This window comes from Xenopus laevis, chromosome 5S (assembly GCF_017654675.1).
Source record: "Xenopus laevis strain J_2021 chromosome 5S, Xenopus_laevis_v10.1, whole genome shotgun sequence".
NCBI classification, from domain to species: Eukaryota; Metazoa; Chordata; class Amphibia; order Anura; family Pipidae; genus Xenopus; species Xenopus laevis.
In genome coordinates, this window is record NC_054380.1 from 28,970,361 (window position 1) to 28,982,999 (window position 12,639).

Below are 12,639 nucleotides of genomic sequence, written 5' to 3' on the forward strand. Positions count from 1 at the left end.
CAATTCACCTTTAAGTTAACTTTTTGCATGTTATAGAATGGCTAATTCTCTGCAAATTTTCAATTGCCCTTCATTTTTTTTTTATAGTTTCTGAATTATTTGCCTTCTGACTCATTCCAGATTTCAAATGACCCCATCTATAAAAACAAATGCTCTGTAAGGCTACAAAAATAATGTTATTCTACTTGTTATTATTCATCTTCCTATTCCGGCCCCTCCTATTAACATTCCAGTCTCTTATTCTAATCAATGCATGGTTGCTAGGGGAATTTGGTTCCTAGCACCACCTAGAAATTGCAAACTGGAAAGCTGCTGAATAAAAAGCTAAATAACTCAAAAACCACAAACACAAATAATAAAAAATTGAAACCAGTTGCAGATTGTCTCAGAATATCACTCTCTACATCATACTAAAAGTTTCTTTAAATGTGAACAACCCCTTTAATGCTTTCTTATAAAGTGCCCGTGTCCTGGTAGCACTGTCCCTGATAATTCTGGAATTTGGAGTAAAAAATCTGTTCTTCTTTAGTGGTGACTCTTTTGATCATTTCTCTTAATGGACTGTCTGAGCATAAATAAACTATTAACAGAAAACCTTTACAAATAATATGATCGCTAGGATCTGCTTTCATTAGTGGCTGGTGTATAAATCCTAGCTTTTCTACCCATGTGCCCTCCTTTGGGTCTCCAGCTGTTACTAAACTACAGTTCCCAGCATCCTCCAGTAATCATCTCTCAAGCGAATTGCATCTTTTCCACTTTGTACCATGTGACATTTGGGGTAATTGCATCTTGCACACTCTCTTTACCCCAGTTTGCTTCAATATGAACTCACAATAAGCCTCTAGTTAAGATTTGACTTCTTAATTAACTACTGCTTGACTCAAAATGTAGCATATAATATAGAACACCCTGTCAACATGTTTAAAAATATGTGTAAATAGAAATGTCTAAATATTCTGATACTAAAATGTAAAGCAACTGTTATGCCCTTTTCTTTGGCAGTGAGAATGGGAGTCTCTTCCAAAATCTGCCATTCTTATTTGCCTTATATATCCTGTAAACACTGGTAATTGGTAATACTGATAATAGGTGTTATTGTTAGCTATTAGTACAGGTATGGGGTCTGTTATCCAGAATACTTGGCACCTGGGGTTTTCCGGATAAGGGGGTCTTTCTATCATTTGGATCTCCATACTTTAATTCTACTAAATCATTTAAACATAATATAAACCCAATAGGCTGGTTTTCTATAATTAGGATCTCCATACTTCTAACAAATCATGTAAACATTAAATAAACCCAATAGGCTGCTTTTGCTTCCAATAAGGATTAATAATACAGTATATGAGTTTGGATCAAGTACAAGGTACTGTTTTATTATTACAGAGAAAAAGGAAATCATTTTTAAAAAATGTAAATTATTTGAGCTAAATGGAGTTATGGGAGATGGATTCCCGTAATTATTACCTATCTGGATAACGGGTCCCCTACCTGTATTATTCGTATTCGAATAATACGAATGATTATTCGTATTTATTTCATTTCCATGTAAATCAGTAATTGACAGTGGAATAGCATTGGGGCAATCAAAACACTAAGGATTTTTTCGTTTCTTCATTTTAACCCCCAAAAATACTTTTTTTTGTACTTGATGGATTTTTCCCCTGATGAAGACCACTCCTGTGGTCGAAACGCGCAGGGCCAATTGCTGATATGTGAGTGTTTTTGATTAAATACGTTTTTGACTTTGTGTGCTATCCTCATGTTTTGTTTTTAGTCTGTTACAGGTCTGTCCCACCAAATTATAGAAGACAATCGAAATATTCCAAGCAGTTTGTTGCATACGCATCTCATTATACAAAACCCCAGCGACCCCCAAAAATCTATTCCAAGCAGCTCATTACACAAAACCCCAGTGACCCCCAAAAACCTGTCCAATGGCTTTGATTCCCCAAATAAAAGAAGAGCGGAGGCTGCCAGAAGAATGATTTGAATTTGAAAATAATTTTATTTGAATTAGCAAATAGTTACACAGTAGAACAGTTCTATTGAAGCACTCTATAAATGCCTATTACAGTTAGGAAAATAATGCTGTGTACAAAAGAGATTTCTCTAGACATAAGAGCTATTAATCAGGTCGGAGCGCTGGCGCCGGAATCTCCCTCGTCTCATTCCGTTTCAGTGTTAAAGCAAAGGACAGGCTGAAATCCACAGTGAGAAGTCATGGCAAAATATATATATTTATAGATCTAGGCAACGAAAGAGAAATCGAATAAAAGTCATACCTTCGTCATTCTCGTCAATAAATAAAAAAAATAAATAAACATAATTAATCATAAAATTAACATTTTGGATAATAAACGCATACAGAACAGATATTATAGCTGGGGGGACAAAACACGTTGACAAAAAGAGATTGTTGGTCCCTATAGTGGGGGGGGGGTGACAAGGCAGTCGCTACAGCTGACTCCAGAGTTATTACAGACAATAATGACTTCAAGGCATTTGTGGCTACGACTAAAGTAAAGTCTCCTCCTCCCAAATATCCACAGCTGGGGCTGAGAGGAGAGAGAGAGCTGAGCAGCCCCCCGGCCACTATATAAAGCTAATGGTACAGTTGAGTGTGTGCGGGCCGGGGGCATCAAGGCAAAACATTAACCCCTTAGGCTACAAAGCACATTTATATCAAGACAAGAAGAGTAAAGGCTACAAAGCACAGGCGACATAAACTGCTGCTGGGGGTGGGGGGGATTACGACTGCAGCTCCCTACACCTAGGGTTGCCACCTTTTTTGGAAAAATAATACCGGCCTTATTGTATATTTATCTTTTTTCCCTACTAATAACATTGGGATCAACCATCATTTTTACCGGCCAGGCAGGTAAAATACCGGCCAGGTGGCAACCCGACCTCCAGCATTTCAAGGGTTAAGCACATCAATGGCATGAGAACCCTGCGATGGGACATTTTTAAAACTTACAGTGAGTATATGGCTTGTCCACCCCAAAACATTGCCCCCCGTGTGAGCTGTGGGTGTGACAAGCAGCCTGTAGTACAAGTCACTGGCATCTGCACATACACCAGGGCATCACAATCCCAACGCTGCACTATTAGTAGTGACACTTACTGGCAAGGGCAGACAGTTTGGGGTGAGTGCTGGGCCAGTGACTGGGGCTACATGCTGATGTCTTTGCCCCGGGGAACGCAGGTGCCAACTGGGCACTAGTTGTAGAATCCTTGGTCACTTGCACAACAGACACAGATTCAGAGGAAATCAAGCCAATAAATAAAGCAGAAAGTGCTCTCCCTCTCCGTCCTGTCTCCCGTCAGTGCCCCCGGTCCGGCATGGCATCACTTGGGCACAGCGGGCTCCTTGGGCACTGAGGGGGTTAATGGAGATAACCGTGGGTCGCTTTAAAGCACAATAACCACAATGTAATGCACTTGGGCCTATGGCTGCTGATTTGGCAGGTGGCAGTGGTCGTGGGCAGCTTGGCATTGGATGCGTCGGGAAAGGCACAGACTAGTCAAGAATGCGAGTCCCGTGGCCACAGCAGGGGCAACTTGGAAACCTGTGAAGGCGAGTGTTGGTTGGCAGCAGTGACAGTCCATAGCTACTGGCAGGGCACGACCCCCACCTTTTAGTGCAAGATGGTCCGTTCCATTGTCCCATTCAGGGGCACAGGCAGAGTTGAAGTCAAAGCACCAGAACTGAAGGGCTGTTCGCTCTCCCCTCAATTTCCAGCCTGAGCCAACAAGTTCCCCCAAAGTATCTGATTCCAAAAGTGCCCGAGAGGAGACGAACACACCGCCCTGCAATGTGCTGCCCGTCCCTGGCACTTAACTGGTGCAACATTCTATGTCTAGGGTCCATGTTGGGGGAGGGGCTTAGAACACCCCTATATTTCTTTGTCAGCTCTGAGCCATCAATCATCCCCGATGCATAGAGTTGTGTGGGCTCAGCAGGCGGGACGCAGCGGCACCTGCAGCAGGATGACCTGTCTGTTCTCGGAGGGGTGACACTTGTTGATGTGGCGGGTGAGGCCGGGGGAGCTGTAGAAGGTGGCGGGGCAGTATTTGCAGGGGTACAGCTGGGAGGAATGAAGGAGGCGGATGTGACGCTCTTGGCTGCTCTTCCCCGGGAACGTTTCTCCGCACACAGGGCACGGGTGGGACTCGTGGGTGACATTTACACTGGGGGGACTCTTGGCTGCCGCGCGCTGCTCGTCGCTCAGGAACATCGTGTGACCCGCCTCTTCCGGCTCTTTGGCCACTTGGTGCGACAACAGGTGCTTCCTCAGATAAGCCTGGCGCCGGAACTTGCGGACACACCGCGGGCACTCGTACAGACCGTCTTCTGAGCCGGACTCGGAGGCGTCGGGGCTGGGGGTGTCCCGGTCACTCAGCGGCTCCTCCTTGGTTTGGGCTGTGGGTCGGGGCTTGTGCCAGCGGCGGTGGGAGGCCAAGTTGGCGGGGCAGCTGAACACCTTGTGGCACTCTGGGCAGCGGTATTCTACCCGGACGATCCTGGAGCATTTGTGCTGAGCCAGGGAGAAGGGGTCGCTGTACTCCTCCTTACACAACTGACAGATGAACTCCCCCAGGGGTCGGGGCCCGGAGCTAGAGGCACGGGGTCGGGGAGGCTCCACCGGTCCTTCCTTGATTTTCAGCCCGAGCACAGGGGATGTTGTCACCTCGTCCTCAAAGGTCAACTTGCGGGTGGCTTTGGTTTTCTTGGCGGCGGGGGGTTTGCAGGGGGCGGCTGAGCCGCTTGTGCTCCTGGGGGCAGTGCCGGGCTCGGGTCTCTTGCTTTGGCTGATTGAAGAGGAGGAGGAGACCGGGGGCAGGAGCGCCAGTCCGTGATGCCCATTGGCAGTGCCCGTGGGAGGGAAGAGGAGCGAGTCGCTGGAGCTGCCCGGGAACGATTCTGCGGACACCGGAGACCCCAGGTATTTCCTGTCTCGCTGCTCCCGGCTGACCGGGCGGGTCGGACTGTACAGATGCTGCTGCACCGCCTCGGGATTCCCGAACTGACCGGCGGGAGGAGGCCGGGGGCTGCTGTACGATGGGGCGGCGGTGGCAGTGTAAGGACTGGAGGGAGGTGGGGCACCGCCGCTGGGACACAAGGTCGCTAAGATCATCCAGCCCCCGCGGGTCTCCTCTTCTTCTTCCCGCACCCGGTAAGACACCGGCGGGGACTTCCTGCTGCGCTTGACCAGGAAACCTTTAGGCATGTTGGTGCCGGGGCGGAGAGAGTCCCGGGGAGTGTGGGGTTAATGGCTGTGCGACTCTCTGGCGCTGTCCGTGGTGCTACCGCTCTCCGCTCTCTCCTGCACTGTCCGAGGTGCTGCACTGCTTTCTCTGCGTTGCTTTCTCTGGAGCCGGCTCGCATTTTATATGTGGGGGACTCGCAGAACTGTCACCGGAGCAGCCAATCAGTGAGGGGAGTGGGAGGGGCTGTGTGTGCAGGCGGCAGATGTACCTGAGCTCCCTCCTTCCCCTCCCTCAGGCTAAAGGCACACGCCCCCTCCCCCTCCTCACAGTGGCACACGCTACAGGCAGACCCCACGTGCCGCTCCTGCTCCCTGGGGCGAGGGCTCCGACCATCAGCAGGACAATGGGGGGGGGGGGGGGGGGTGCGCCTCCTTCCCTAATTCTTATCACACAAAGGCAGAGCGCGGGGCTGCACTGACTCAGGAACAGCTTCTGTCCTCACACACTAATCCCATTGGCCTCCTGTCATTGCCCCGGCGAGGCTATAGAGCCCTTTATACCAGGGGGAGCCGAGTTTAGTGTAAAGTCCTGCCCGAGCCCTGACAACGTTGCGATTCTATCGATCTCTGCTACAATTCCGGCTCCCCCTTTTGTCTTTATTTCAGGACTCCCGTCGGCGGGACAAACACTTGTAATGATGTCTTTTCGCATCTATTAACTTGCCCCGTGTCACCGCTATAAACGTGTTAATATATAGAACAACCGGTAGCGAGTGTGTCCGGCCACACGGCGACTGTGACGTCACCTCAAATCTACTGCAGATAACCGTGTCATTCTGTATAAACACACACAGTCACACAATCACACACAGTCACACAATCACACACAGTCACACAATCACACACAGTCACACAGCAACGGCCGAGGCGCATGTAATTCAGGCAATTTCCATACAATGAGAGGGGTCGCGCATCACGGAATGCTGAATAGCGCTGCAGCGCTGGAGGGGGGCGCAAGCAATGATGAGTCACAATGAATACAGGTAAGTGTGTGTATGGCTGATGATGAGCCTTTGCCCTTTCACCTCTCGCTATTGAGAAGAGATTGAGGCCAATCTGTTAGTTTGGGAGACACGTGCCTGGAATAAAGGGGGGGAGGGTCAGGGCTCTGACCAAATGGTTAAAACCTCCCTCCCAAACAAACACAGGGACAGGGCTCAAATAACATCTCCACCCCCAGAGCCCAAGTGACAGTGGGTGCAACTGCCACAATTAAAAACTCGAAATCAGAGTTTAGAGAGGGAAAGGTGACCCTTTGTACGGCTATAGGGCTGAATGTTATATCATCACTGACGAAGGGCCATGAGGTCCGACTCCTGAAACGTTTGATCTTGTGAACAGTGTGGAGAACACCATGGAATAAAGTTTGGGATCACCCCCTTTGATGCATAAAAGTTATCGGCTACTTTCATTGTTGAATGTTATATCAGACACACAGTCCATGAATAACCTGCCCATTCTGGGCTACATATTCCCCAATCCCATAGTTCCTTAGTGATTTCATTGGTTGTACTTGGTTCCTGGTTAATGTCGCCAGCGTTGAATGAATTCCTGAAATGTGTCTGTTATAAGGCCCGGACTGGCAATCTGTGAGTTCTGGCAAATGCCAAAGGGGCTGCTATAAGGTCCCATAGAAAGTCAGTATTAAGTGGGGGCTGTTTGGGCCTCTATGTGGGCTGATTGGGCCTCTGTGTACCTGAAATGCCAGGACCTATTTTAATTTTCAGTCGCACCTGTCCGTTATAAGCAATATTATAGCCCCTAATTTTACATATTAGGATATTGGTGCACAGTAGTGTCCGGGTGTCCAGGTTTGTGTTGGAATGGCCCCCAGTGACTCCTGGCCAGTGTCGGACTGGGATGCCAGGGGCCCATCAGAAAACCGCAGACCATGGGCCCACTTTCCAAACTATTATTCCTCCTCTCCTCACTCAACCTCTTTATTCTCCTAGTCTTTTATATTTACTTACTATATTCTTCCATTATTAAGCATTTGTTTCCCATAAAGAAATAGGGAATGACCATGAAATAGACCAAATGGTTAGAAAGAAGAGGCCCACTGATACCTGGGCCCACTGGGAGTTTTCCTGGTATCCCGGTGGGCCAGTCTGACACTGCTCCAGGCTAAACAATGGGGAAATTTCCATCTATATTCTCTAACACAGGCAAATTAGTGTGAGGTACAGTTGATAAGTTCCTTTCCTGTATATTACATTAGACTGGATATACATGCAGGGTCTTGCCATACTGCTCGCTGTCCTCCAAATTCACACACATACAACTATTCCCCTATGTCAGCTACACAGTGTGGCCACAGGAGGGCGCTGTGACAGTTTCAATAGAGGCTACTTATGTTGTTTTATCCTCAGTGGAAACAGTATGGCATTTCCCAATCTTATGATTAAATGTAATTAGGAAGATAATGCTCCACATGTCTTATTCCAAAAGAAGCAATATACGTATTTCAGCCAGGGATGTCCAACTTACAACTACAACTCCCAGAAACCCCCAGTGCTAATAATATGCCATTGTGATGCATTGTCCCAGACTGGCAATCTGTGGATTGTGGCAAATGCCAAAGGGGCTGCTGTAAAATGCCATAAACACTTGTCACTATTTAGTGGGCTGGTGGGCCTTCGTGTACTTGGAATGACGGGGGCTATTTTGTATCCCAGTCTAGGCCTGAGGCATGAGATTATGGCTTTTTTGCCTTACCCTTCTGGGATAAGGGGGTTAAAAAAAGGGCTACTGATTCCCGGATCAATAGAAGAGGTATCAGGCCCTGTAAATGGGGCGCAATGGGATTATACATAATGAATCTGATGATAAAAAGGAGCCAGAGACAACCCTCCCATATGTTATGTTATTATATATTTAATTATATATGTTATGTTATTATATGTTATTATATATGTTATTATATATGTTATTGCATATGTCATGTTATTATATATTTTATTATATATGTTATGTTATTATATATGTTATTATATAAGTTATTACATATGTTATGTTATTATATATGTTATTATATGTTATTATATGTTATTATATATGTTATGTTATTATATATGTTATGTTATTATATATGTTATTATAAATGTTATATATTTTAGTGTTTGGCAAATGAGGGGAGAGGAGAAGCAGCAGCAGAGCAATTTGTCCTGTTACAGGGAGTATTGTGCCTGTGCTGCGCAGCTTGCTGAATGCGGAACATAATTGTGGATGAGCCTGACATCTGTCCTGCCTTTGTGTCTGCCCTGCTGCATCTTTCTGTTGTGATCAATAACAAGCTGGAGGCCGATTCTCCTTGTGGCCTTTTGTCTCTGTCCCTGATTGTGTGGGGAGAAGTTGTGCTGCTGCTTCTATATTGTCAGAATGTTGTTTGTGTAGTGTTTGACCCCAGTGCAGGGCCAAGTGAGGCTTTTGTATTTGAAGGAATCAGGGGATTGTTTTGTTTGGGGGAAGAAGCAACAGCAACAGCTCCGACTGAACTCACACAAATCACCCCCCCCACACACACACACATGCAATGAATGCTGAACTATTCCTTTCTCTCTCCTGCTCAAATACTTTGCACTTTCTAGTATTACATGGACTTGAACTTAAAGGGGAGGTAAACCGTAACAATAAATTTGTTTTAGCATTTTTATGCACAAAAACTAAACACACAGGGGCAAACTTTGCAAAAGGGCACTTGACCCGTTGCTGTTATTGACCTGCAGCTTCTAGCAATTTTATGAATATGGGTGCTGGCACACAGGGTGGATCAGGGTGCTCTGCCACCTGCAGTATTTCTAGTTTGAAGACTGTAAAACAATCAGGTTGTATTTCCTGAGGGCAGCTTGAAAGGCACTTCATTTCCCTTTGAATGCAACCTACGCCCCAAAGTGAACCATCAACCCCTGCTCTCTCCAACAAGGTGTCAGTGCCACTGGCAGTTACAGCTGCTGAATAGTGGGGCAGTTTTGAAGCACAGCCTGTGGGCACAGATCTACTGTAGACTATGGAGTAGAAGAGTGATTGGCAGGTGTGAGTCTGAGCATCTCTGCAGCAACTGCAGGCGTTAGTGCACCAGGAGAGCAATATGGTGACACTCGTTCCAGCCTAGAGCCACATCAATCACAGCTCTGCAGCCATCTGTAATCATTTGCACATTATATAGTACAGATATAATACAGATATAAAACAGATATAATACAGATATAATGCAGATATAATAATATAATACAGGTATAAAACATATCTAATACAGATATAATAATATAATACATATATAATACAGACATAATACAGATATAAAACAGATAAAATACAGATATAATACAGATATAAAAATATAATACAGATATAATACAGATATAAAACAAATATAATACAGATATAATAATATAATACAGATATAAACAGATATAAAACAAATATAATACAGATATAATACAGATATAATAATATAATACAGATATAATAATATAATACAGATATAAAACAAATATAATACAGATATAAAACAAATATAATACAGATATAAAACAAATATAATACAGATATAATAATATAATACAAATATAATACAGATATAATAATATAATACAGATATAATACAGATATAATAAAGATATAATACAGATATAAAAGAAATATAATACAGATATAATAATATAATACAGATATAATAATATAATATAGATATAATTATATAATACAGATATAAAACAAATATAATACAGATATAATAATATAATACAGATATAATAATATAATACAGATATAAAACAAATATAATACTGATATAATACAAATATAAAACAGATATAAAACAAATATAATACAGATATAATACAAATATAAAACGGATGTAAAACAAATATAATATAGATATAATAGAGAGCAGCCACACACAGGCATCACAGACTTGCCCACTGCTGGGGTCTGTAAGGGAACGAAATAATGTTAGTGTCCTTCTCCCAAACACAGTTTCTTATTCAGTGATTTAAAGCTGGTTTGTGCTTTGAGTACAGGCCTCCCTTTGTACCTACAGGTGTTCTCTGTTGTGCTGAATGAATTCGGTGCAGCTGAAGGTGCCACCCCTTCATTCTCAGGCACAAGTTGCACCTGTTTGCCCCAAATGGATAAACGGGTACAAACAGGGCCGGAAATAGGGGTAGGCAGAGTAGGCACGTGCCTAGGGCGCAAAGCTGGGGGGGCGACAGGCACGTACCTGCTCTGTCGCCTACCCCGTGTCCGGTCCCGTCTCTCCCAGACTGCCGAGTGTAACTTTCACAAAAATGCGCCTCTGCGCATGCGTGCACACCATTTTGTGCTGTAGCAAAGCTTTGAGCATGTGCGCTGGAGCGTAGTTTTGCGCATGCGCAGTTTCGCGTGCACTGAGTCGGCGCCGTGGCCCACCAGGTTGCCTAGGGCGCCTGGCCGGTTTCTGGGTACAAAGTTTGTTTTCATCATTTTTATTAGGTTTTCCAAAGCATAAAAGAATTTATGTTTTAACAGATCATGTTAAGCACAATACGATTACATACAATACATATGCTATTCAGTTTACATCACAAGAATATATAACCAACGTTTAAATGTAAGCACAATAACTACAATAAAAAGAAAAATGAGCCAACAGACCCATCAATTAATATTAAATAACAGACCAACATAAAACCAAACCTCACATGGTGGAATTAACCGCTCCAAAAATGTAGATTTGTTTCCAGGATCTACTTGGATCGAAATAAAGAGACCAATTGTCAATAAATCTGAGTTTAAGATGTGGATCTTCTGATTTTTTTTTTATGGCAGCACAGCTGGTTTAATTGTGCTAAAATTTCTTTTGTGGAGGGGGGAAATTAAGAAATCCAGAGCACAAGTTTTGCAGGGGATTGTGGTGGGTGCAGTTAAACTTTTGTTTTGAGGGTAAGAAAAAAAAAATCATGGCGAATTGTGCTGATTTTTTGAACAAATGAATGTACTGTATATACAGACTCGAGTGTGACACACCCAGGCATAGTCTCACACAATCATCCTCCAAACATATTCCCCCCCTGCACTTTCACCCCAAAGCCTCCTCCCTTCTTTCAATTTTCCTTCTATTCACCTTCCAGCCCTCCCCAGACCCCCAGCCTTTGTTCCCCTCATTAGCATAAAGCTGGTATGGATCTCCGTTAAATAATTACATCCATAATAGGAAGGAATGAAGGAGCCAGAGAAAGGAAAAGGCCGGATGGGGTGCCACATTCTGAAACAAAAAGTTGACATTCGGATGGGAGAGAAAATAAATGAGAATTTTATGCTAAAAAATATGTTGGGAAGTTGCATTTCATGATGATTTTTATTAGAATTCTCATTGGGGAGCTGGGACTCGATATATGGGAATCTGCTTCATATACAATTAGGGTTGGCAGCTGGCCGGTATTTTACCGGCCTGGTCGGTAAAAATGATGGTTGATCCCAATGTTATTAATAGGGAAAAAAGATACATTTATAAGAAGGCCTGTATTTCTTTCCAGAAAAGGTGGCAACCCTATATACAACATATACAGTATATATATATATATATATATGCTTTACATTGCCTACTGGCACTCGGCTCACAAGGAGCATAGTATCTGGGTGCAGTTCAGCAAGTACAGGTGCAAAATAATGGGACTTATAGATAATTAATCCTTCTATAAAACATCCAAGGGCACACGGGGCTGTTTCAGGCACATTGGCTGGCACGTTATAAAGCAGCCCCAAAATAAATATGAAATAGTTTACTGTATTTGGGGTTTCTAATGTAAAGTCTCTCCAGTGTGTTAGTCTTGTGCCAGGGTAGCAGGGTGAGTGTCAGGCTACTCAACACGACAGTTAATATCAGTAATGATGCCACAATCCTGAGCAGGGAGAATTGCCCACTGGCTGAAGAGAGAGCAGGCAGGGCAGTATTAGGAAGATTAATCACTATGTACAGAAGCAGGAGGGTTGGATGGTTGCTTGGTGGGGTTAAAGTGCTAATTATTCTTATGGAAAGAACAGGTTCCCCAGTTTAGATCCCTTACTATTTACTTGTTCTCCAGTCGCTATGGAAATGGAAGATGGAACAATGGCAGTTGACAAGTGGCCACATACAGACACACTTTCTGCTGGTGACCTGATCTGAGCCTCTTGTTCTGGTGCCTTGGTTTGGCCCGTCTGTTTGTACATGGGAGATATTTTAGTCCTGTCCCTTGTCAGCACTGTGTGTTTGCTCAGTCATGTGTGCTCCTAGTGCCTTCTTGTTTAATGATGAAGGCAGTGGATTTGTCCCCATTAGCATACAGCTGCAGGTTAGGCCTCCCCCCCAATGTACACTTTATCCAACCTTATCAGCACTTGA

General features: G+C 44.3%; 1 protein-coding gene across 1 annotated transcript; it reads right to left on the bottom strand.

Moving 5' to 3' along the window:
* Positions 1 to 1,991: 1,991 nt before the first annotated feature.
* On the bottom strand, positions 1,992 to 5,575 carry insm1.S (insulinoma associated 1 S homeolog). Its single transcript, XM_018265102.2, has one exon. It carries the CDS (start codon positions 5,235 to 5,237, stop codon positions 3,963 to 3,965), a length of 1,275 nt encoding a protein of 424 aa, XP_018120591.1. The 5' UTR covers positions 5,238 to 5,575; the 3' UTR covers positions 1,992 to 3,962.
* Positions 5,576 to 12,639: the final 7,064 nt, after the last annotated feature.